The sequence below is a fragment of the Meles meles genome, chromosome 19, assembly GCF_922984935.1.
Source record: "Meles meles chromosome 19, mMelMel3.1 paternal haplotype, whole genome shotgun sequence".
Classification (NCBI taxonomy): domain Eukaryota; kingdom Metazoa; phylum Chordata; class Mammalia; order Carnivora; family Mustelidae; genus Meles; species Meles meles.
In genome coordinates, this window is record NC_060084.1 from 34,457,550 (window position 1) to 34,479,457 (window position 21,908).

Below are 21,908 nucleotides of genomic sequence, written 5' to 3' on the forward strand. Positions count from 1 at the left end.
AAATTTATCAATTTAAGAAAATTCTACATGAATTTATTATACTTGAAATACTGCTGAAAGAATCAGAAAAATAAAATCTTCCCATCTAAAGCAAAAATTAATCTTAGAAATCTAGTTTTTAGTGGGAACTGTGCTAGTCACCTCTATTCAGTGTATTTTCTTAGAGACTTCTAAAGAAGGAAAATATGCTGATACACGCATAGTGAATTTGTCAAGAAGATTCTAAATGTGGTTAGAAATGCCTAAATGACTTTAAAAAAGTTACGTTAGACTCTATAAATTCTATATGCCACTTTATAAACCATTACGTAACACAACCATTCTTGGCCACTCAGCTTTGGATGGATCTGAATGGGAAGCATCAGGTAGAGAATATAGGTTTATCTGAAAAACTGGATTTGATTAGGCAGTCAGACACATATTCTAGATTTTAGGGAATTAGATTTCAAAAGTTCTGAGAAAAGACAAAAACTTCACAAAAACCCTCTAAAGTAAAACTCATTTCAATCAAAGGGATTTGAGGAGGTAAGCATAAAGTCCATTATTACACAACTGCATATAATTTCAGTAAGGAAGAATCCAGGGAGGCTTGTTAAAAATAAACAAACCAACATGTAAACAAAAAACAAACCCAATGTAACTTTCTAGACAACTCGCTGATGAGCTCAAATTAAAGGTCTGGACAAAAGATGAAAGAATAGGGATTGAAGAAGCTTACAGGGGAATGACATGAACATGCAGAAATAGTACCAGGACGTTCAGAATAAACTTTCAGAAATAATGACATCCACAACACCACAAATGAGATATTTTTTTTTCTTTTTTTTCTTTCTTTTAAGGGGGTCAGGAGCTAATGCAGATAATATAAGATTAACAGCTGACTAAAAGAAACTAGACACAATAACCCCTATTCAGTATTTTTAAACCCAAAAGGAAAGAGTCACCAGTATTCAATAAGAAGTGGCTGATGTTTCCTACCTATGACATGAGCATGAAGACGTAATATATGCCAATTTCCAGAGGACCTAAAACTAATGATAATCAAGATAAAAAAAATTCATTTGTTGCAGGTAGCCGAGACAAACAACAATATACACAGAACTGCAAACTTCTCCATTTGGGTTTTGTAAAATTCAACCCTACCCTAAGAGTACAGAATGAGACAGACCAAATTTAGCAGAAATTCATATGAAAAACAACTAAAGGTGTTTGGTAGCTATAAGTGCAACAGGCAAGAGAATAACCTAAAACAGCTAAGAGTCTTGAGATATAGCCATAAAATAATATAATCAAAATAAGAAAGCAAGTGGTCTTACACCATGAACTGCTCAGGCTACATGTGAAATACTGAGTTCCACCCCAGATGTTTCATTTTAAAGGCGACAACTGGTTTCACAGGCAGCATTCAGAAGATGACTACTCAGAAAGGTGAGGTCTTGAGTGGGTCAAGAGGAAGTGTAAAGAGAACAGGAATGTTCGGCTTGAAAAAGAGAACATTTATGGGAAGTGGACCTGACATTTTTTTTTTTTAAATGCCAGAGGGCTGTACAGGGAGGAATTTACCCTTAGGTTCTAGGTGCTAGAAAGTTATAGCAGTGAGCCCTCTAGCACTAGCAGAACTCATAGGCTAGTTACACAGGGAGGGATGTGGGACTAGATGAGATCTAACCCCCCTCCGCTCCTCCTGAACATTATAGGTCCAGGACTATGACACACAAAAAGATGAAAAACACATCAAAAGATGAAAAGCTATATCCTAATCTTGGTAACTCACTGAACAGCCAAAACTGCTTGGAGTAGCAAATACCTGTGCTGTTATCAAAAATATTAAAACTTCTCAGGGACATTTCCTAATGTCCATAGCTTTTAGTATTTGGTATGTTTTGAGCTAACACACATGTAAAAAAGAGACAGTTCTCCAAGCAACTGGGAAATACAAATAATGATTACTTTTCGAAGTCATCATTATCTTGATCCAGATAGTTTTGTTCTCTCACTCATATTTTATAGATGGGGAAACTATCAAAAAGGTTAAGTGACTTGTTGAAAGTTACCCAAAGGCATCAGGGGTGTTATCTGGAATATTATTATTGTTGGAAGACTACAGCATATAAATCACCTAATTTATTTCTCCTGGCATTATCCACGAAATGAATCACAAGTTAAGAAAAGGAACTCCCAGGTCAGATCTGGTCTTACTGTTTTGTGTATAAATTTAAATAGATTACCAAACAGACTTCCATAAGAAGGCTGGCTTAGATCAAAAAGCAGTCTGACTGGCGAAACTCAAAGTCAAAGTTCAAAATAGAAAGATACTTTGCTTCTCCTGAAAAACAGCAGTTACTGTGAGAGGACCACGTGAGGAGTGTTTGGCAGCCTGACACAATTTGCCAGATGATGCAATGGATCTGTAACACTGAGCCAGGAAAACTGTAAGAGGCTGTTACAGATAAAAATTCTCAACAGGGTGTATTTTCCATTCAAACATACAATGTATAAACCAGACAAAGCAATACTCTACTCAGATAATTTACGTAATGCTTACCACTGGCTTAAGCACTTGGTAGCTAAGAAAGTACCCTCTCAATCCTTCTCGTGTTAATTCCAAAGATGAAAATTTTAAGGATGCTTAAAATCTCTCAAAGGAAGAAAAGAAAATCCGAAGAACCTAAAACAGGTGTTTCAAAGTAGCAATGCAATTCTTGAAAGAATTTCACTTTTAAGATCCTGGGGTATATAAGGTATCTCAATATTTTCCTTGTTTTTGATTCTTAAATTTATCTGATGAATCCCTTACACTGTTCTTGTGAAAAAGCTGAAATTGTGGTCAGCTAAAGTCCTTAGCTATGAAGATATTCTAAGTAATTTCCCTATAAATTTCTGCCTAATATGGAGCCCTGTGTACATCAAGTTCTGGGAATGCTTGCTGGGAATCAAATGGAGAGAAAGAAATGGATGCTGTGAGTTGCCAGCAAAACTGTCTCGTTTTTAGACTCAAACATTACTGAGGCCTCAGGATGGCTGACTAACCTGGTAATGATGTCAAGAGTAGTAACCTGTGGGATCTGAATCTGCTGAGGAGTCAGCCCATGCTGTTCCAGTTGCTTTGGGATCAAGTGCCTGTGGGCAATCTCGATCTTCTCCTCTTGTGTATACCCTAGGAAAAAAGTGATCTTATGCTGTAATTATTCACACAGTGCTATGTTTTTTTAAATGAATCAAATGCAGATTTAATGTATCTTGGATTTAGAATGAATTTAAGTGTTAACTCCCAATAAGATTATAATTAGAATAAAGAAATTCAACCTCCAATTAGTAACAGTTAAAATTTCCAACTTTGTCCGCAAACAAAAAAAAATTTACTAATAAGCACAGGTTTGAAAGTCTCTTGATTAAATAATGTATCTCTCAAGGAAGAGGAAAACTCTCATCAAATCTCTAAGATAATTATCTCCTTAACTTAAACGTGAAATTTTATTATTTAACATGCAAATAACGTATCTCTTATCTTTAGCATAATTTGATTCATAACTGAAACAATTTACAACAACAACAAGGGATTGAGGTAAGTCAGTGGTGGGTTCCAAGTCAAGAGCTGCAAAGGAGCTATTTTCAGAACCCTGGCTATAAATTTAAGCAACAAAACAGAAACTAAGACATCCCCATAAGATTTTTCCCCCTATACATACTGGAATTATATATATAATTTATATAGTTAAAAGACTTGATGTTCTTATTTAAGAGCCTCAAGAGAACAGATTTACTTTGTCTTTAAATCCTGTGAGAAAAAATTGTCCCTAATTAATTGCCCCTTCTCATTTAACAACCCAAAAAAAAAAAAAAAAAAAAAAAAAAGATGAACTGGTAAGATAGCTCATTTGAGTAGAAAAAGGAAATTAAAAATGCCCAAACAGTAGAAGATGGGATAATCAAACCTGTAAGGAAGATACCGGCATCATATGTCTACCTATGCAACAGCTGTCCTGGTTATTTCACTTCACATCAATGTATCTTATGGATTCTCTGCCTTAATTGGGAGTTTCCAGGCAACTGGGTCTCTTTATTTATTTTAGTCTTTTTTTTTTTTAAAGATTTTATTTATTTGACAGAGACAGAGAGAGAGAAAGTGCACACAACCAGGAGGGGACCCTGGGATCATGACCTGAGCTGAAGGCAGATGCTTAACTGACCAAGCCACCCAGTTGCCCCTATTTTAGTTTTATTCCTATGCAAAAAGCAATTTTTTACTCCACCATATTTAAGAAATAAGTATTGGAACGTGCAAGGCTCACAGATAATTAAGAAATGCAGTTATCATTCACTTGGTAGTAAAAATTTATTTCAAATTAATATGACAAACATACTTAGATTATTCTTAGAATCAAAATATATTTTGATTCTTCTCTATTTTCATTTTAACAAATACCCACTTATGTTTCATCTCTACTAGGGAAAAGTCATTCTAAGCAATTAAAAGAAAGGGAAAACACTGGGGTTTTTAAGTGTTAGTAATTAAAGGACTTTACCTTACACCCTACAGTGAAAGAGAAGACATGGTAAAAAGAGAAAAAGGTGGAACTACTTGACAAAACACTAAGAAGAGGAATTTAAAAGCATTCTGCACTTTTATGTAAAAGTGAGACCAAATGTAATAAAGTTCAGTAACTCTTTAGGACCCAATTCTTAAGGAGAATAAATGATTACACTTTCTCAGACATAGTAAAAACTGCAAAATCTTATAAATAAGCTAAATTGACCATGTAAAGATCTATTTTTGGTTTTTAGACACTCATTTTGAAAAAAAAAAACAACTTTTAAGTTTAGAAATTATTTCAAAGAAGAATGTGTTATTTTCTAAGACACTGGAAAACATTTTTTAATGCTAAGCTGTCTGAAATTGTTATGCAAACTTTATTCTTGATGTCTTACAGAACATACAATAATCTTATATATCATCATTAAAACAAAGTTTTGTTGTCCCAGACTTTGAATTTACATAAAAGCTGGTTTATACCGTACTTAGAACTTTAAAGATCATACACTGGCAAATCAACTTTTACTCAAAACTCCACAGCACAACTTAAAGGGTTTTACTCAGGAAGGCAAAAACTATCACATAACGATTTTATTTATGAATCAGGTACCTGGGACCTGAATGATTTCCATTCTGTCCAACAAGGCAGGTGGAATAGTTGCAGTGGTGTTGGCAGTAGCTATAAAAAGAACTTGGGAAAGGTCAAAGGCCACATTTAGATAATGATCTGTGAAGTTATGGTTTTGTTCAGGATCCAACACCTGTGAGGGAACAATAAACATTTAAACAAATTCAGTAATTCCAACAGAAAGCTAAAACGCACATGATGTATTAGCAGCGTTGACATTTCTGTTCAATACAGTTAGAGAAACATGGGGATACCACTAAAACTTGAGTACCATTCTTTACATTGCCCACGTTCTACAGACTTTAAAAGAAGTGTTCGATGTCAAAATTTTTGAACATACATAAAAGTACAAAGAAGCAAAAATTATCACTTCAAGTTCTGTTCTTAAATCTATTCACTAATGACTGACTGTATAGTCATAAATAATTTACCAATCCTACAGAACCAGTTTCCCTTTTGGTCACACCTCCTCTCTTAACTGCTTTGGGAACATAAAGAAAATGTGTAGAGTATTTTGATTCTTAGGTAAGACATAAAATAATTAGTAAACTCAAACGTTATCACTAAGTCTGGCTATAAAGTTTTTAACTGAAAGGAGAATTCCAAACAAGAGTAAACTAGTAAAAATTACTACGCTACTATATTCTGATATAGTACAAGGAAAAATTTACTTTTAAAAACTGCATTAGAACAAAACTTTCGTTTTTAACGAGCAAAATATCAGTATCCCTTAAAATTTTTTAATTAGGAAATTATATAATTTATCAATTAGATTCTTAAAATGTTGAACAAGGTATGAGAGAATATATCTTCTTTAGGTTATTGCTCAAATGCTCCAACTCACAGGCACTCGCTGTGGAGAAATCTACAAAGGACTCGGCGCCTTCTGCATGTTCTAAACCTTTAACATATTATCACTTTCATTTATACTAGATTAGTATAAATATAAACAGGGTTGGTATACATATTCAAAAAGGAAGTAAATGGACTAAAATATTTACCAGTGATAATTTTACCACCAGCTTTTCCTCACTTCTGATTCCCTTTCTAAGCTTTACTTATTGTTAAATGCTATCTACAATTTAGTCTTAATTCAAAGCCCTTTACAGAGAATCTTGAATTTGGTGAACACTATTACAGGAAACTCAGTGTTTATCTAGAATACAATTCCCAGAAAGTTCTACTATTTATATTTTCACAAGACTTAATAATGTTTATAAAAATATAATATATAATATAAAAATAAGGTACTTTTGAGACATCAAAAACCATACTAATTATGTCCAGCACTGTTTAAGAGTAATCTTACTGTCTACCAATTATCTGAAAACCGTTAATCAATGTGTTTGGAAAATAGGGCAGTCTTAGTTAAATCCATTATCTAGTTAAATAAAAACCTGTTCTTTAATGGCTTTAATTAAACCTAATACATGTTGGAAGAGTCTTAGAAATGGCTGTGAGACCTGTCCAAGTGAAGCCATTTTTTTTCTCTTAAAATTAAGACAGTGGGGTTTAAGGAAAGTTGGGAAATTAATAAATGAATGATTCTGAACTATGAATGAGGTCTTTTTTAAAAAAATGCATTATAAAACCTCTGGGTTATAAGAAAAGAAAACCAGTGATGCCCAATTTGCTTGCCTCTGTCTTTTACTTAGGAAAACACAAAAGAATATGTAGAGTTTAAAAAACATCAGAAACACTGATCAATTGTTTCTTGGCCTTTTAGCTCGAATCAAGTGCAGAAACACTGATCAATAGCCGGATAAAAAGAATTTCTAGTAATCTGTATTCAGATGACACATTAAGATAAACTGGTGAGTCCTTGGAGAGATAAAAATCACAGTAAGAACTTTTTTTCTTTAAAGATTTTATTTATTTATTTTAGAGAAAGAGAGCATGCACACAGTGCTGCAGGGTGTGGGGAGCAGCATGGGAGAGGGAAGAGCAGACCACCTGCTAAGCCAGGAGCCTGACATGGGGCTCAATCCCAGGACTCCAAGATCACGACCTGTGCGGAAGACAGACACTTAAACAACTAAGCCATCCAGATGCCCCACAGTGAGAATTTTATAGCCATCAAAACTCTGCTTTTCCCCTGAACTTTAGAGAGGAGAGGCTTCTGTGGACCAACTCATCCAGAAATAGGAGCTGTTTTCAAGAACATCTAGTACTGTTTTTTCTCTCTCCTCATTCAAAGGTTTCTCTACATACATCCTAGGGTTATAATTCCTACCTACACAGTCCACCTGGAAATGGAAATAGCCAGGATGGGACACTTTATTCTTAGGATCATGAACTCAGAGGTGGGATAAACTATGGGGAGGGGTGTATGCTGATGTTTGTAGGCAATCCAGCACTACACTCCACTTATCAGAGATGACTAGGTAACTGTCATCTTTAGGTATGACAATGTGGTTATATTTTAAAAAGATCTGTTATCTTTTAGAGATAAATACTAAATATTTATGAAATGATATGTCTGAAATTTGATTTAGAATAATGGGAAGGAACAGATGAAATAAGATTGGCTATGAGATGATAATTGTTAAGGATGAATGATGAGTTTACATAGTTCATTACACTATTTTCTCTACTTTTATTATGGTTAAAATTTCCCAGAACAGAAAGTAAAAAATAAATAAAGTAAAATAACTAAAATTAAGTCTGGAAGTCACACATAATTAATACTATAGAAATTGAGTACTTTGATAAGGACAAATTTGAAAAAAATGTCCAGAACATTGGAGAAAAGGCACTAAAGCTATATAGGGGATAGATACATAAAAAATAAAGATATCTAATTCATAGCTAATTGACATAACTACAGAAAAGGTTTCAACAAATGTAAAATACCAAATAATTAAAGAAATAACCAAGAAAATATTCTGGAAGATCTAACACTTTGGACTGAAAAGCCTTATTAAACTCTTCTGTGCAATAATGAATGACAGACTATTACTGAAACAGAATTTTCAGGTGCCTGGGTGGCTCAGTCAGTTAAGGGTCTGCCTTTGGCTAAGGTCATCATCCCAAGGTCCTGAGATGGGTTCTTACATAGGGCTCCCTGCTCAGCAAGGAGTCTGCTCGTCCCTCTCCCTCTGCCCTTCCCCTCTGCTCGGGATCTGTTACGTCTCTCTTTCAAATAAAATCCTTAAAAAAAAGAAAGACAGAATCTTCAAACAAAATTGTGACTAGTTTAAAATATCTTTAAAATCCTTAAAACGCAGAATATATGTAATACACATAAGACATGAAGCATAACAAATGAATACCAATGAACCCACTATCTAATTGTGTGGACGTTTTATTTTGTGTTTAGGCCAATCGTCATGAAAGTGGAACATTTAAAATCATCAACCATAGTGCCAGCAGACACTATTAACATATCTATTCATCTTTATCCATAAACCAGAAAGAAACCCAGTTAAATCCAGAAAGAAACTCCTTTTTAAAATATTTAATGTACAAAATGGAAGTAATACCCTCACTTGGAGCACACATCACATTAGGAGATATCCTAGGAGAAGAGTGGAAATTTCATAGTGTGAAAGGACTGGTGTCCTGACTTCCCTGCTTGCACTGTAATTACAGTGTACTGCAGTCTCTGTAAGGCTGATTAAATGTTTTTATTAATTTGAAATGAATGAATAGTTTTTTAAGATTCTTGCAAAATATTGTTTAAATAGAGGCAAAGATGTGAAAAGAAGAAAATGCCAGTTTTATTGATAGCCAAATTATGAAATAAAAACAATGATATAACTAGAATACATTGTTTTCAAAAATATAATTATCTTTTAAAATTTACAATGTAACATATATACGTATATAACATTAGTAGAGTGGTACATAAATGTGTGTATATTATATATTCTTTGTTATGGAATAAACTGTATCCCCTTAATGTGACTATATTTGGAAACAGGGTCTTTAAGGAGATAGTCAAAACTAAATGAGGTCATAAGGGTGGGGCCCTAATCCATTATGACTGGTACCCTTTATAAGAAGAGAGAAACTGACAGAAAGACAAACTAGGGATGCATGGGCACAGAGGAAAAAACCATGTAGGGACACAATGAAAAGGCAGCAGTCTGCAAGCCAAAGACAGAGACCTCATGAGAAATCAATCCTGCCAACACCTTGATCTTGGACTTCCAGAGTCCAGAGCTATAAGAAAATAAATTTCTGGATTTCTTTTTTCTTTTTAAATCATCTAGTCTGTGATATCTTATTATCACAAACATTTGTTTGTCACGTATGTATCTGTAAATATATGGATAGGTTTTCAAAAACTTTTACTCATAAAATATGTGAACAAAACACATGAAGATTACTGTGGTGCAGACCATAAATACATGTTAGCAAATACAAAAAGCCTCAAAACATAACATACACACAAATTCTTGAAAAAAGTAATGTGAAAATGTATTCCATCTAAACATTAATCATAATAAAAGGATAAGAAGCAATGAAATCATTTAAGCACAGAATTAAAACTAAATATATGAAGAAGCACTTCTATTGGAATGGCAGAAAAGATCTGCTTCTCCCTAAGAGCAATGAAAAACTAATACCACAATAGCTGTGAAAACCAGGAGCCTAGCAAAAACTATAGGGGTGCAGAATAGATTAGAACTCCCCAAACTACTATCACTGCCTTGAACTAGGCATTCCTTGGAAGAGCTACACTGTCAGGATTTAATCTTTATTTGATCTGACTCAGAGAACACTCTATGTTAACAGCCTATCTCTAAGGCACTTGTCAAGAACAACCAGGAGTAGGGATGCCTGGGTGGCTCAGTCTGCCTTCAGCTCAGGAGATGATCCTAGGGTCCCCACATTGGGCTCCCTGCTCAGCAGGGAGCCTGCTTGCTTCTCCCTCTGCTTGGGCTCTCTCTCTCTCTCTGACAAGTAAGTAAAATCTTAAAAAAAAAAAAAAAAAAAGGCAACCAGGAGCAATTGTTTAATATTGCAGCTACCTCACGGAGTGATACCAGTTGGGGCTAACAAGTGGCTGATCAGAAAATCTAAAAGGAAAAACTGGGGAATGAGATAATCATAGGAGCCTTTTAAAAACTCTGAAATATCCTGAAGAAGCCCAGATGTTTGGACTTCTTACATAAAGATTTAAAATCAGCTATTGTGCATATGTTCAAAAGCTAATGCAATGGTATGGATGAATCTTGAAGACATTATGCAAAGCAAAATAAACCAACTGCAAAGAGACAATTCTCTATGATTCCACTTAATCAGGTATATAGATTACTCAAAGATTACTCAAAGTTACAGAAACAGAAAGAATGGTAGCAGCTAGTGGCTTAGTGAGAAATGCGGAATTGCTGTTTAATGAGTACTGAGTTTTGGTTTTTCAAGATGATAAAGTTCTAGAGATTGGGTGCACAAGTAATGTGAATATACCTAACACTACTGAACAGTACATTTTAAAATGGTGAAGATGGCATTGTGTATTTCACTGGAACTAAAAAGCAAAAGCAAAAGCTAAAGGAAATCATGCCTAAGGAATTACAGAAAACTATGTGAATGATGTCTTAACAAAGAGAAAATCTCAATAAAAAGATGGATTATTTGAAAAGAAGCAAACAGCAAATAGAAATCTGAGAGTTGAACAATACAATAACAAAAAATTCACTATAGGGGCTAAATGTGAATAGTAATTTCACCTGACAGAAATAAGAAGCAATGAGGACAGGTCAATTGAGATTGTCCAGTCTGATGAACAGAAAGAAAAAGGAATGCAAAGAAATGAACAGTGCCTCAGAGACCTATTAGACACTATAAAGATTGCCAACATATTCATAATGGCAGTCCAAGAAAAAGAGGAGAAAGAGAAAGGGGCATAAAGAATATCCGAAAAAATAATAACCATTAACTTAACAATTTGATGAAAACCAGTAATTTACACATCTACAAGCCCAACAAAAATGAAGCAGATGCAGAGATTAAAACCTAAACCTATCACAGTCAAACTGTCAAAAGACAAAGACAAAGACAGGTTCTTTAAAGCAATGAAAGAAAATACTGCCTTCATTAAACACAAGGAATCCTCCATAAGATTAACAGCTGACTTTGCCTTCGAAACCACGAGAGATGAAAAGCAGTAAATACTGAAAATGCTAAAAGAATACAACTGAATTTGACAATCTGGAAGAAATGGATGTATTCCCAGAGACACAGAATCTACCAAAACTGAACCAGGAAGAAATAGAAAACCTGAACAGACCCATAACCACTAAGGAGATTGAAGCAGTCATCAAAAATCTCCCAGCAAACAAGAGCCCAGGGCCAGATGGCTTCCCAGGGGAATTCTACCAAACATTTAAAGAAGAATTCATACTGTTCTCTGGAAGCTGTTCCAAACAGTAAAAATGGAAGGAAAACTTCCAAACTCATTTTACGAGGCCAGCATTACCTTGATCCCAAAACCAGACAAAGACCCCCATCAAAAAGGAGACTTACAGACCAATATCCTTGATGAACACGGATGCAAAGATGCTCACCAAAATACTAGCCAATAGGATCCAACAGTACATTAAAAGGATTATTCACCACGACCAAGTGGGATTTATTCCTGGGCTGCAAGGTTGGCTCAACATCCACAAATCAATCAGTGTGATACAATACATTAATAAAAGAAAGAACAAGAACCATGCAATACTCTCAATAGATGCAGAAAGAGCATCTGATAAAGTACAGCTTACTTTCTTGATTAAAACTCTTCGCAGTGTAGGAGTGGAGGGTACATACCTCAATACCATCAAAGCCATCTATGAAAAACCCACAGCGAATATCATTCTCAATGGGGAAAGCCTGAGAGCTTTAAGGTCAGGTACATGGCAGGGATGTCCACTATCACCACTACTGTTCAACACAGTACTAGAAGTCCCAGCCTGGGCAATCAGACAACAATAAAAGGCCTCTGAATCGGCAAAGAAGAAGTCAAATTCTCACTTTCTGCAGATGATATATTTTATATGGAAAACCCAAAAGAATCCATTCCAAAACAGCTAGAACTCATAGAGGAATTCAGTAAAGTGTCAGGATATAAAATCAATGCTCAGAAATCAGTTGCATTTCTATATATTAACAGCAAGACAGAAGAAAGAGAAATTGGTCCTATTTACAACTGCACCCAGAACCATAAGATACCTAGGAATAAATCTAACCAAAGAGGCAAAGAATCTATATTCAGAGAAGTATAGAATACTCAAGAAATTGAGTACGACACAAAGAAATGGAAAAACGTTCCACGCTCATGGATTAGAAGAATAAATATTGTGAAAATGTCTATGCTACCTAGAGCAATCTACACATTTAATGCAATGCCTATCAAAATACCATTAACTTTTTTCAAAGAAATGGAACAAATAATACTAAAATTTGTAAGGAACCAGAAAAGACCCTAAATAGCCAGAGGAATTCTGAAAAAGGAAACCAAAGCTGGTGGCATTACAATGCTAGACTTCAAGCTCTATTACAAAGCTGTAATCATCAAGACAGTATGGTACTGGCACAAAACAGACACATAGATCAATGGAACAAAACAGAGAGCCCAGAAATGGACGCTCAACTCTATAGTCAACTACACTTCAACAAAGCAGGGAAGAATATCCAATGGAAAAAAGACAGTCTCTTCAACAAATGGTGTTGGGAAAACTGGACAGCCATATACAGAAGAATGAAACTGGACCATTTCCTGACACCACACACAAAAATAGACTCACAATAGATGAAAGACCTCAGTGTGAGACAGGAATCCATCAAAATCCTTGAGGAGAATATAGGCCTCTTCAACCTCAGCTGCAGCAACGTCTTCTAGACACATCGCCAAAGGCAAGGGAAGTAAGGACAAAATGAAGTACTGGGACTTCACCAAGATAAAAAAGCTTTTGAGGTGCCTGGGTGGCTCAGTGGGTTGGGGCCTCTGCCTTCGGCTTGGGTCATGATCTCAGGGTCCTGGGATCGAGCCCCGCATCGGGCTCTCTGCTCGGTGGGGAGCCTGCTTCCTCCTCTCTCTCTCTGCCTGACTCTCTGCCTACTTGTGATCTCTGTCAAATAAATAAATAAAATATTAAAAAAAAAAAGATAAAAAAGCTTTTGCACAGTAAGGGAAACAGTCAACAAAACCAAAGACAAGGAAAAGAATGGGAGAAGATATTTGCAAATGACTTATCAGATAAAGGGCTAGTATCCAAAATTTATAAAGAACTTAGCAAACTCAACACCCAAAGAACAAATAATCCAGTCAAGAAATGGGCAGAAGACATGAACAGACATTTCTGCAAAGATGACATCTAAATGGCCAACGAACACATGAAAAAGTACACGACATCACTAGGCATTAGGGAAATACAAATCAAAACCACAATGAAATACCACCTCACACCAGTCAGAATGGCTAAAATTAACAAGTCAGGAAATGATAGATATCAGCAAGGATGCAGAGAAAGGGAACCCTCCTACACTGCTGGTGGGAATGCAAACTGGTGCAGCTGTTCTGGAAAACAGTATGGAGGTTCCGCAAAAAGTTGAAAATGAGCTACCCTATGACCCAGCAATTGCACTACTGGGTATTTACCCCAAAGATATAAATGTAGTGATTGGAAGGGGCACATGCATCCCAATGTTTTTGGCAGCAATGCCCACAATAGCAAAACTATGGAAAGAGCCTAGATGTCCATCAACAGATGAATGGATAAAGAATATGTGGTATAGGGGCGCCTGGGTGGCTCAGTGGGTTAAGCCTCTGCCTTCGGCTCAGGTCATGATCCCAGGGTCCTGGGATCGAGCCCCGCTTCGGGCTCTCTGCTCCGCAGGGAGCCTGCTTCCTCCTCTCTCTCTGCCTGCCTCTCTGCCTAGTTGTGATTTCTCTGTCAAATAAATAAAAAATATTAAAAAAAAAAAAAAGAATATGTGGTATATATGTACAATGGAATAATAGGCAGCCATCAAAAAAATGAAATCTTGCCATTTGCAATGATGTGGACGGAACTAGAAGGTATTATGCTAAGTGAAATAAGTCAATCAGAGAAAGACAATTATCATATGATCTCACTCATACGAAGTATTTGAGAAACAAGACAGAGGATTATAGGGGAAGGGGGGGAAAAATGAAACAAGACGAAACCAGAGAGGGAGACAAACCATAAGATACTCAATCTCAGGAAACAAACTGAGGGTTACTGGAATGGAGGGGGCTGGGAGGGACAGGGTGGCTGGGTGACAGGACACTGGGGAGGATGTGTGCTATGGTGAGTGCTGTGAATTGTGTAGGACTGATGAACCACAGACCTCTACCCCTGAAACAAATAATACATTATATGTTAACAAAAAATTTAAAAAGGAAAAAAACTTGGTCCTTTGAAGAGTTCAACAAAATTGACAAACATTTAGCCATACTGACTAAGGAAAGCATGAAGGGCATACAAATTACTAAAATCAGGAGTGACTCAGGCAACATTACTAATACTCTATAGAAATAATAAATACATGAGTATACTATGAACAACTGTATGCAAAGAAATGCAGTAACCTAAATGAAATGGAAAGATTCAAACTACTGAAAGTAATTTCTATCAAGAAGTAATAGAAAATCTGAACAGATCTTGCCATTTCTATTCAACAACATACTGGAGATGCTAGCCAGGGCAAGTAGGGGAAAAAAAAAAGTATCCAGGTGTTAAAACTGGAAAGAAGTAAACATATCTCTATTTGGATATTACATGATCTTGTACATGGGAAAGACTAAGGAATCCACTAAAAAAACTACTAGAACGAATAAACAAGTTCTGAAAGTTTACAGGATACAAGACCAATATACAAAAACCAATTTTATTTCTTTATACAAGCTATGAACAATTCAAAAAAGAAATGGAAAAAAAAAAAAACAATTTCCAGTAGTATAAAAAAGAATAAAACATTTAAGAATAAGTTAACAAAAGGACTGTAAGACTTACATATTCAAAAACCACTTTAAGAAACAAAACAGAGGAGCATAGGGGAAGGAAAGGAAAAATAAAACAAGATGAAATCAGGGAGGGAAACTAATCATAAAAGACTCTCAATCATAGGAAACAAACTGGGTGTTGCTGGAGGGTGGGGTGGGGGGATGGGGTAACTGGTAATGGGCATTAAGGAGGGCACATGATGTAATGAACACTGGGTGTTAAATACAACTGATGAATCACTGAATTCTACTTCTGAAATTAATAATACCCTACATGTTAATTAACTGAATTTAAACAAAAAAAATAAAAATGAAAAAATAGGGGCACCTGGGTGGCTCAGTGGGTTAAGCCTCTGCCTTCAGCTCAGGTCATGGTCCCAGGGTCCTGGGATCGAGCCCTGTGTCGGGCTGTCTGCTCAGCAGGGAGCCTGCTTCCCCTTCTCTCTCTGCCTGCCTCTCTGCCTACTTGTGATCTCTCCCTCTCTCTCTCTGTCAAATAAATAAATAATTAAAATTTTTAAAAAATTATAAAAAAATGAAAAAGTACCACAAAACATTGTTGAAATAAATTAAAGAAGACCTAAATAAACAGAAAGACTCCTATGTTCATTGATAGGAAGAATTACTATTTTAACTATAGCAACAGCCTTAAAATGATCTAGAGATTCAAAATAATCCCTACCCAAATCCTGCTTGCCTTTTTTTGTAGAAAGTAACAAGCTGATCCTAAAATTCATATAAAAATAGGAAGGTCCCAGAATGGCTAACAATTCTGAAAAAGAAGAACCAATCTGGAGCATTCACACTTCCTGATTTCAAAACCTTCTACAAAACTAAAAATTACAGGCTACTGGTATATAGAAATACAGATCAATGGAATATAGCTGGGAGTCCAAAAATAAACCCCTGCATTTACAGTCAACTGAATTTTCAACAATGGTGACAACACCATTCCACATAATAAGAAAAGTCTTTAATAAGTGGTACATGGGACAACTAGATATCCACAAGCAAAAGAATGAAGTTGGAGCTCTATATCTTATACCTCATATAAACATTAGGTCAAAATGAACTGTAGACCTAAATATAAGAACTAAACTGTAAAACTCTTAGAAGAAAATGTAAGAATAAATTCTCATGACCTTGATGGTTTCTTAGATGTAACACCTAAATCACAAATGATACAAGAAAAATACAAATAAATTAGACTTTATCAAAATTAAAAATTTTTGTGCTTTAAAGAACACCATCAAAAAAGTGAAAAGAAAGCATACAAAACTGATGCAAATATTTGTAATCATGTATTTGAGAAGGAACTTGTATCGAGAATATGTAAAGACCTTAACAAGAAAAAGACAAATAACCCAGTTAAAGATGGGCAAAGGATTTGAAAATATAGTTCTATACAGAAGATATACAAATGGCCAATAAACACATGAAAAGATGCTCAATGTTATTAGTAATTAGGGAAGTAATCAAAACCACAATAAAGTATGGCTTCGCACCTACTAAAACAAAAGGATGGCCAAAATAAAAACAAGAGATAGTAACAAGTGTCGATATGGATGTAGAGAAATTACAATTCTCTTACATTGTTTGTGAAAAACTAAAATGGTGCAGCCACTTTGGAAAATAGTTTGTAAGTTTCTCAAAATGTTAAATACAGAATTTCCATATGATCCAGAAACTCCACTCCTGGAGAACTAAAAACACAAGAGAACTGAAAACGTACGCCTATGCACGAACTTGTAGATGAATGATTATAGAAACATTATACATAATAACCAAAGGTGGGAACAACCCAGACATCCATCAGCTGATGAATATGTAATAAATGTGCCACACAAATACAAGAGGTTAATAAAAGGGAAAGCAGGGGGAGGGAAGGTAAGAAATTAGTGGTTGCCAGTTGCTTGTGGAAGAGGGGATGGTTATTAATGGGTTTTAATTAATGGGTACCTGAGCGATGCCTATATTAAAAAACCACAGAATTGTATACTTATTTAAAGGGGTGAATCTTATGGTATGTGAATTATGTTTCAGTAAGTGTTATTAAAAAAACAAAGGTGGCAAATATATTTACAAAAGAGAATACAAAAACAAGGTGATACTACTGCATACCTATTAATATAGACAAAATCCAAAACACTGCAGACACCAAATGCTGGTGAGGATATGAAGCAACAGAAACTGTCATTCACTGCTGGTGGGAATGCAAATGGTATAGCCACTCTGGAAGACACTTTGATAGTTTCTTACAAAATTAAACATGCTCTTGTGGTCCAGCAATTGTACTCCCTTGGTATTTACCCAAATGAGCTGAAAACTTATGTCCACACAAACGCCTGCACAAAAATGTTTATAGTGGCTTTATTCATAATTGACAAAACCTAGAAGTAACTAAGCTGTCCTTCGATACATAAATGGATAAACAAACCATGGCACATCTGTACAATGGAATGTTATTCAGTGATAAGAAATGAACTACTAAGCCACACACAGACACACACACACACACACACACAGACAGAATAGGAAAAAACTTAAATGCATATTACTAAGTCAAAAAACTACAGCCTGTAGAATTCCAACTACATAACATTCTGGAAAAGGCAAAACTATGGAGACAGTAAGAAGAGCAGTGATTGCTAGGGGTTTGGGGAGGGGCAGGGAGGTATGAATAGGTGGAACACATGGGATTTTTAGGGCAATGAAACTATTCTGTATCATCCTGTAATAGTAGACACGTATCATTACACATTTATCAAAACACACAGAATGTACAACACAAAGTGAACCCTGACATAAGCTATGAACTCCAGTTTAAACAACATATTAATACTGGTTCATTAACTGTGACAAATGTACCATACTAATGCAACATGTTAATAAAAGGGAAAACTGGGGGAAGGAGGGTAAGAAGTTGCATGGGACTCTTGGTACTTTTCACTCAATTGTGCTGTAAACCTAAAATTGATAAAAATAAAAAGGGGGGGTGAGAGACGGGGGTAGGGAAGGCTGTTAATTTAAAAAAGGAAATAATATAAAAGTTGAAAATGGGTTTTGATAAAGAGAATGTAAAAAAATGAAATCACTTAAAGTAACCAGGTAGTGAGATGATGTGGTAGATTACTGTGCATTACTTCATTTTGATTTAATAAAGGGAGGGACAATATATCCTATTTCATGTATGATATCGATTATCAGAGAAATTGAGATGTGTGATTTTTAACTTACAAGTATCACAAGTAGTATAAAACACAGGATATATGCCTTCTGACCTAACGAATTATCCACACAGTTAATGACACAATTCAAAGGAACTAACTAGGACTCCTCAAAAAGGGGGACAGAAAACAGCTAAACAGTAAGATGACAAAAGGCCCAACACAAGTTAGACAATAATTCAAAAAAGCCTACTGAATATTAAAGACTTCCAGGTGGTATCAAAAAGTAATCTAAAAGTTGATTATATAAAATACTAATACAACACCTACGTTTTCACTAAGCCATCCACTCCTATTTATCAAAGGAAAACAGAAGTCTAGGTCCATACAAGACTTGTACATGAGTATTCACAGTAGGTTTATTTGTAATAGCCAAACACTTGAAAAATCCAAATGTTGACCAAAACGTTAATTGATACTCTTTAATTGTTTTTCTCTTGTTCTTTTCAGTTTTCTCTTTTGTCTTTTGGGATTTTTATTACTTTATCTACCTAAGGCTTTCTCAGTGCTTATCCTACATGGGAATTCACTGTGCTCCACAAATGTGTAGATTTATGTTTTTCATCAAAATTTGGTAAGTTTTCATCCATTATTCCCTCAAAAACTTTTTCTGCTCCTATCTCCCTGTCCTTTTTAATTATGCACAGATTGTTTTGCTTAACAGTATCTTACATTTCCCTATTCATTTTAGTCATTTTGTTTTTCTGTTCTTCAGACTGCATAATCTCTATCAATTGATCTTCATATTCACTGACTGTTCTGCCAGTTCTCATTTGCCGATGTCCTATAGTGAATTTTTTGTTTCACAAGTGGAGCTTCTGTTTAATATCTTGATTAAAATTATGGTTTCATGTTTTACACACATTATCAAAATAAATCAAACTGTAAATTTTAAATATACCCACTTTCTATATGTAATTATACCTCACTACTTTTAAAAAGTAAATAAAATATATTTAAATCATAATTTTTAAATAGGGTCTGCTGTTTTGGTTTAATTGGTAGCAATCAGTTTACATCTCACTCTGAATGCCTATTTCTACTTGTAACTTAAATTGCCCAAAGCTGATCATACATTTTGTAGAACAAAGTTTTTCATTTATGTCTGGCAAAAGAGAATCATCAGTATAAAAGAGAGTCCTCTAAATTTTATAAATAGTGCCTATTTTTCATATAAAAAGTAAGAACATATAATCTATTAAATACTGATAATTATTCCCCCAAATGAACAGGATATTTTGTAAACTGTTCGTTCCTGAACACCTGGAATATTAAGACTAAACCTAACTCATCATTAGTTCTTAATTTATTAGTCAAATAACTATTTCTCAACAATTTACTGTCTCTACTTCTCTCAGTTGTTTTTCTCCTTTCCTTTTCTTTTTTTACTACTGAATCTAGTGGTGGGTCCTTGCCAAGACACACAGCCAGGATCTGGGCCACAGGTTTGTCTAATGGTCCCCTCACAGAGCATCCCTGAGGATGGCAGGAGAGGAAAAGAAAGTCATGAAGATTATCTAGTCACAAGTTCATAACAATAATTCCCCCAGCCCACTCCAAAATTAATTTTCATGTAAATTTAGCCACACAATCTAATCACTACCAGACTCTAATAATGGGAGTGCTAAATAAGGTAGAAATGAGAAACAGCAATTTTGGTGAAGAATATAGATAGCTAAGGGCTGGAGGGCAGTGGACGGTGGCAGCTTGTGCATGTGTGTGCGGGCGAGAAGTAGGTAGGTAACAGGGAAAGAAGACAAAATATGGGAACAGGGTATAGAAAGAAAAGTGGTAACAAAGACATAAAGACATTTTTGTGTAACTTGCAAGTATGTCTTGGGCACTGGTGACAGGGTTTGCCAGCATTGAAAAGCAATGATTAGCAGGTCCTAGTTTCCCTAATGTAGCTTAGTTTGATCATTCAACTGCAGTATTCCCCTTAATTAGAGATAGTAGAGAAGAAATGAAAGGGGAAAATGTGTCTTCACTTATACCTCTCTCATTAACATCAGTATTTAAGGCATTTTTTTTACTCCGCTGGTTCTTAGAATTTATATTGTAAATACAGACTGTAAGGAGATAAAAAATTAAGGTAATATCCAGAACCTTAAATTTTTCATTAATAAAAGGATGGAGCTGGATTAGATGATTCCCAAATCCCTCTCCTTTGACATTCTTTGACAATAGTTGTAGAGCTTAGATTAGATGCTATGTCTATTGTATCCAAGTGGTAAATACATACAACTGGATCTAATTACTAAAAGGATCTAATTCTAATTAAATAAGAACTTCAGTTAAAGAGAGTCTAAATTAGTGACTTTTCTATTTTGGGGACACCATATTATTTGGAACTGTAAATACTGCTTATATAGTAAATTGGTAAAGTATCTATGCATTTTATTAGCCCATTCACACAAACATGTATTTCAGAAATGCTCTTATGTTTTTAACAAAGTCTGAATCCCGCATCAATTATAAATATGACTGCATCTACCTGATTAAGAATTCTGTAATTTTCTTAAGTTTAATAATTATATAAAAAGACTTTCCTTGTATCTGACATTTTACTATTCAACAACAGACTTAGCCAAGTTCTATTGTCTATCAACATTTCTTTTATCAATCAGCTGAATCTGTTTTTATATTCTTCCAATAAATTTTCAAAAGAGGCCCTCTAAATTTGAGTAAATAGTCCTTTGTTGAGAATAGTAACTGGAAATAGGCATCTCCTTTGTGAATAAATATGAGGGTAAGGAGAATCTATAGACAGAACACGTATATTCTTTAGTTTACTTTGAGGAACCACTCTATACTTACTATTACATTCTTTGTATCTACTATATATTGTTCTAACAGAAATCACCTATAAAATCATCTTACATGTGATTTTACAAGTGATATCTAAAATTCCTTACATTAAAAAGTAGGCTTTCTATGTGGAAAAATAAAAAGGCATATTCTTGGATATTCCAGACTTTCTATGATATTCTACTTTAAATATAAGGTGTTGAGTAATTTTCTCTTTTTTTCATTTAGATGGGTCTAAAAGTGATAAACAGCAAGTTGTTTTCAAAAAGGACACAGAAGAAATGTCAGCAGATATTAAATTAAAAGAACATCTATAGAGTATTTACAGTTTACAGAGCACTTTTACATAAATATCATTTAATTATTTCAACAACCCGTGAGGTATTAGAGATTTTTTACCCAGGACTGGGGCAGGTGGGAAGGAGAAGCAAGTAAGGTACCAAGATACTCATTTCTTCTGTATATGTATTTTGCTTTACTCTCTAGAACCCTCGTCTATAAGGAACTGATGCTACTTACAACTAAACTACAGTGTATGTGGCCCTAGGCAGCTTCTATCAGACAAGAAAATATCTCTATGCCAGCTGCTTGTTATCAGAGATCAACTCAATTCAACAAATGTTACTGAATCACTACATAGCACTAGGAGAAGACCTAAAATATACTGTGTAACAAACAGACAGAGGAATTAATCATCTCCTACTACTTGTTAAGCTGTCTCTGGTAGATTTGTTTCAGTTTGTTGGCTGA

The 21,908-nt window shown here is 35.0% G+C and overlaps 1 protein-coding gene across 2 annotated transcripts in view; it reads right to left on the reverse strand.

The window, feature by feature from the left end:
* The window catches only part of LONP2 (lon peptidase 2, peroxisomal), a 120,043-nt gene that overhangs the window by 47,120 nt on the left and 51,015 nt on the right, over nucleotides 1-21,908 (reverse strand). For both annotated transcript variants that reach the window (XM_045988128.1, XM_045988127.1), the window contains exons 9-10: nucleotides 5,145-5,295; nucleotides 3,031-3,157 (exon numbers count right to left, since the gene is read on the reverse strand). In XM_045988128.1, coding sequence (XP_045844084.1) covers nucleotides 3,031-3,157; nucleotides 5,145-5,295 — 278 coding nt within the window. The remainder of the gene's footprint in view (nucleotides 1-3,030; nucleotides 3,158-5,144; nucleotides 5,296-21,908) is intronic.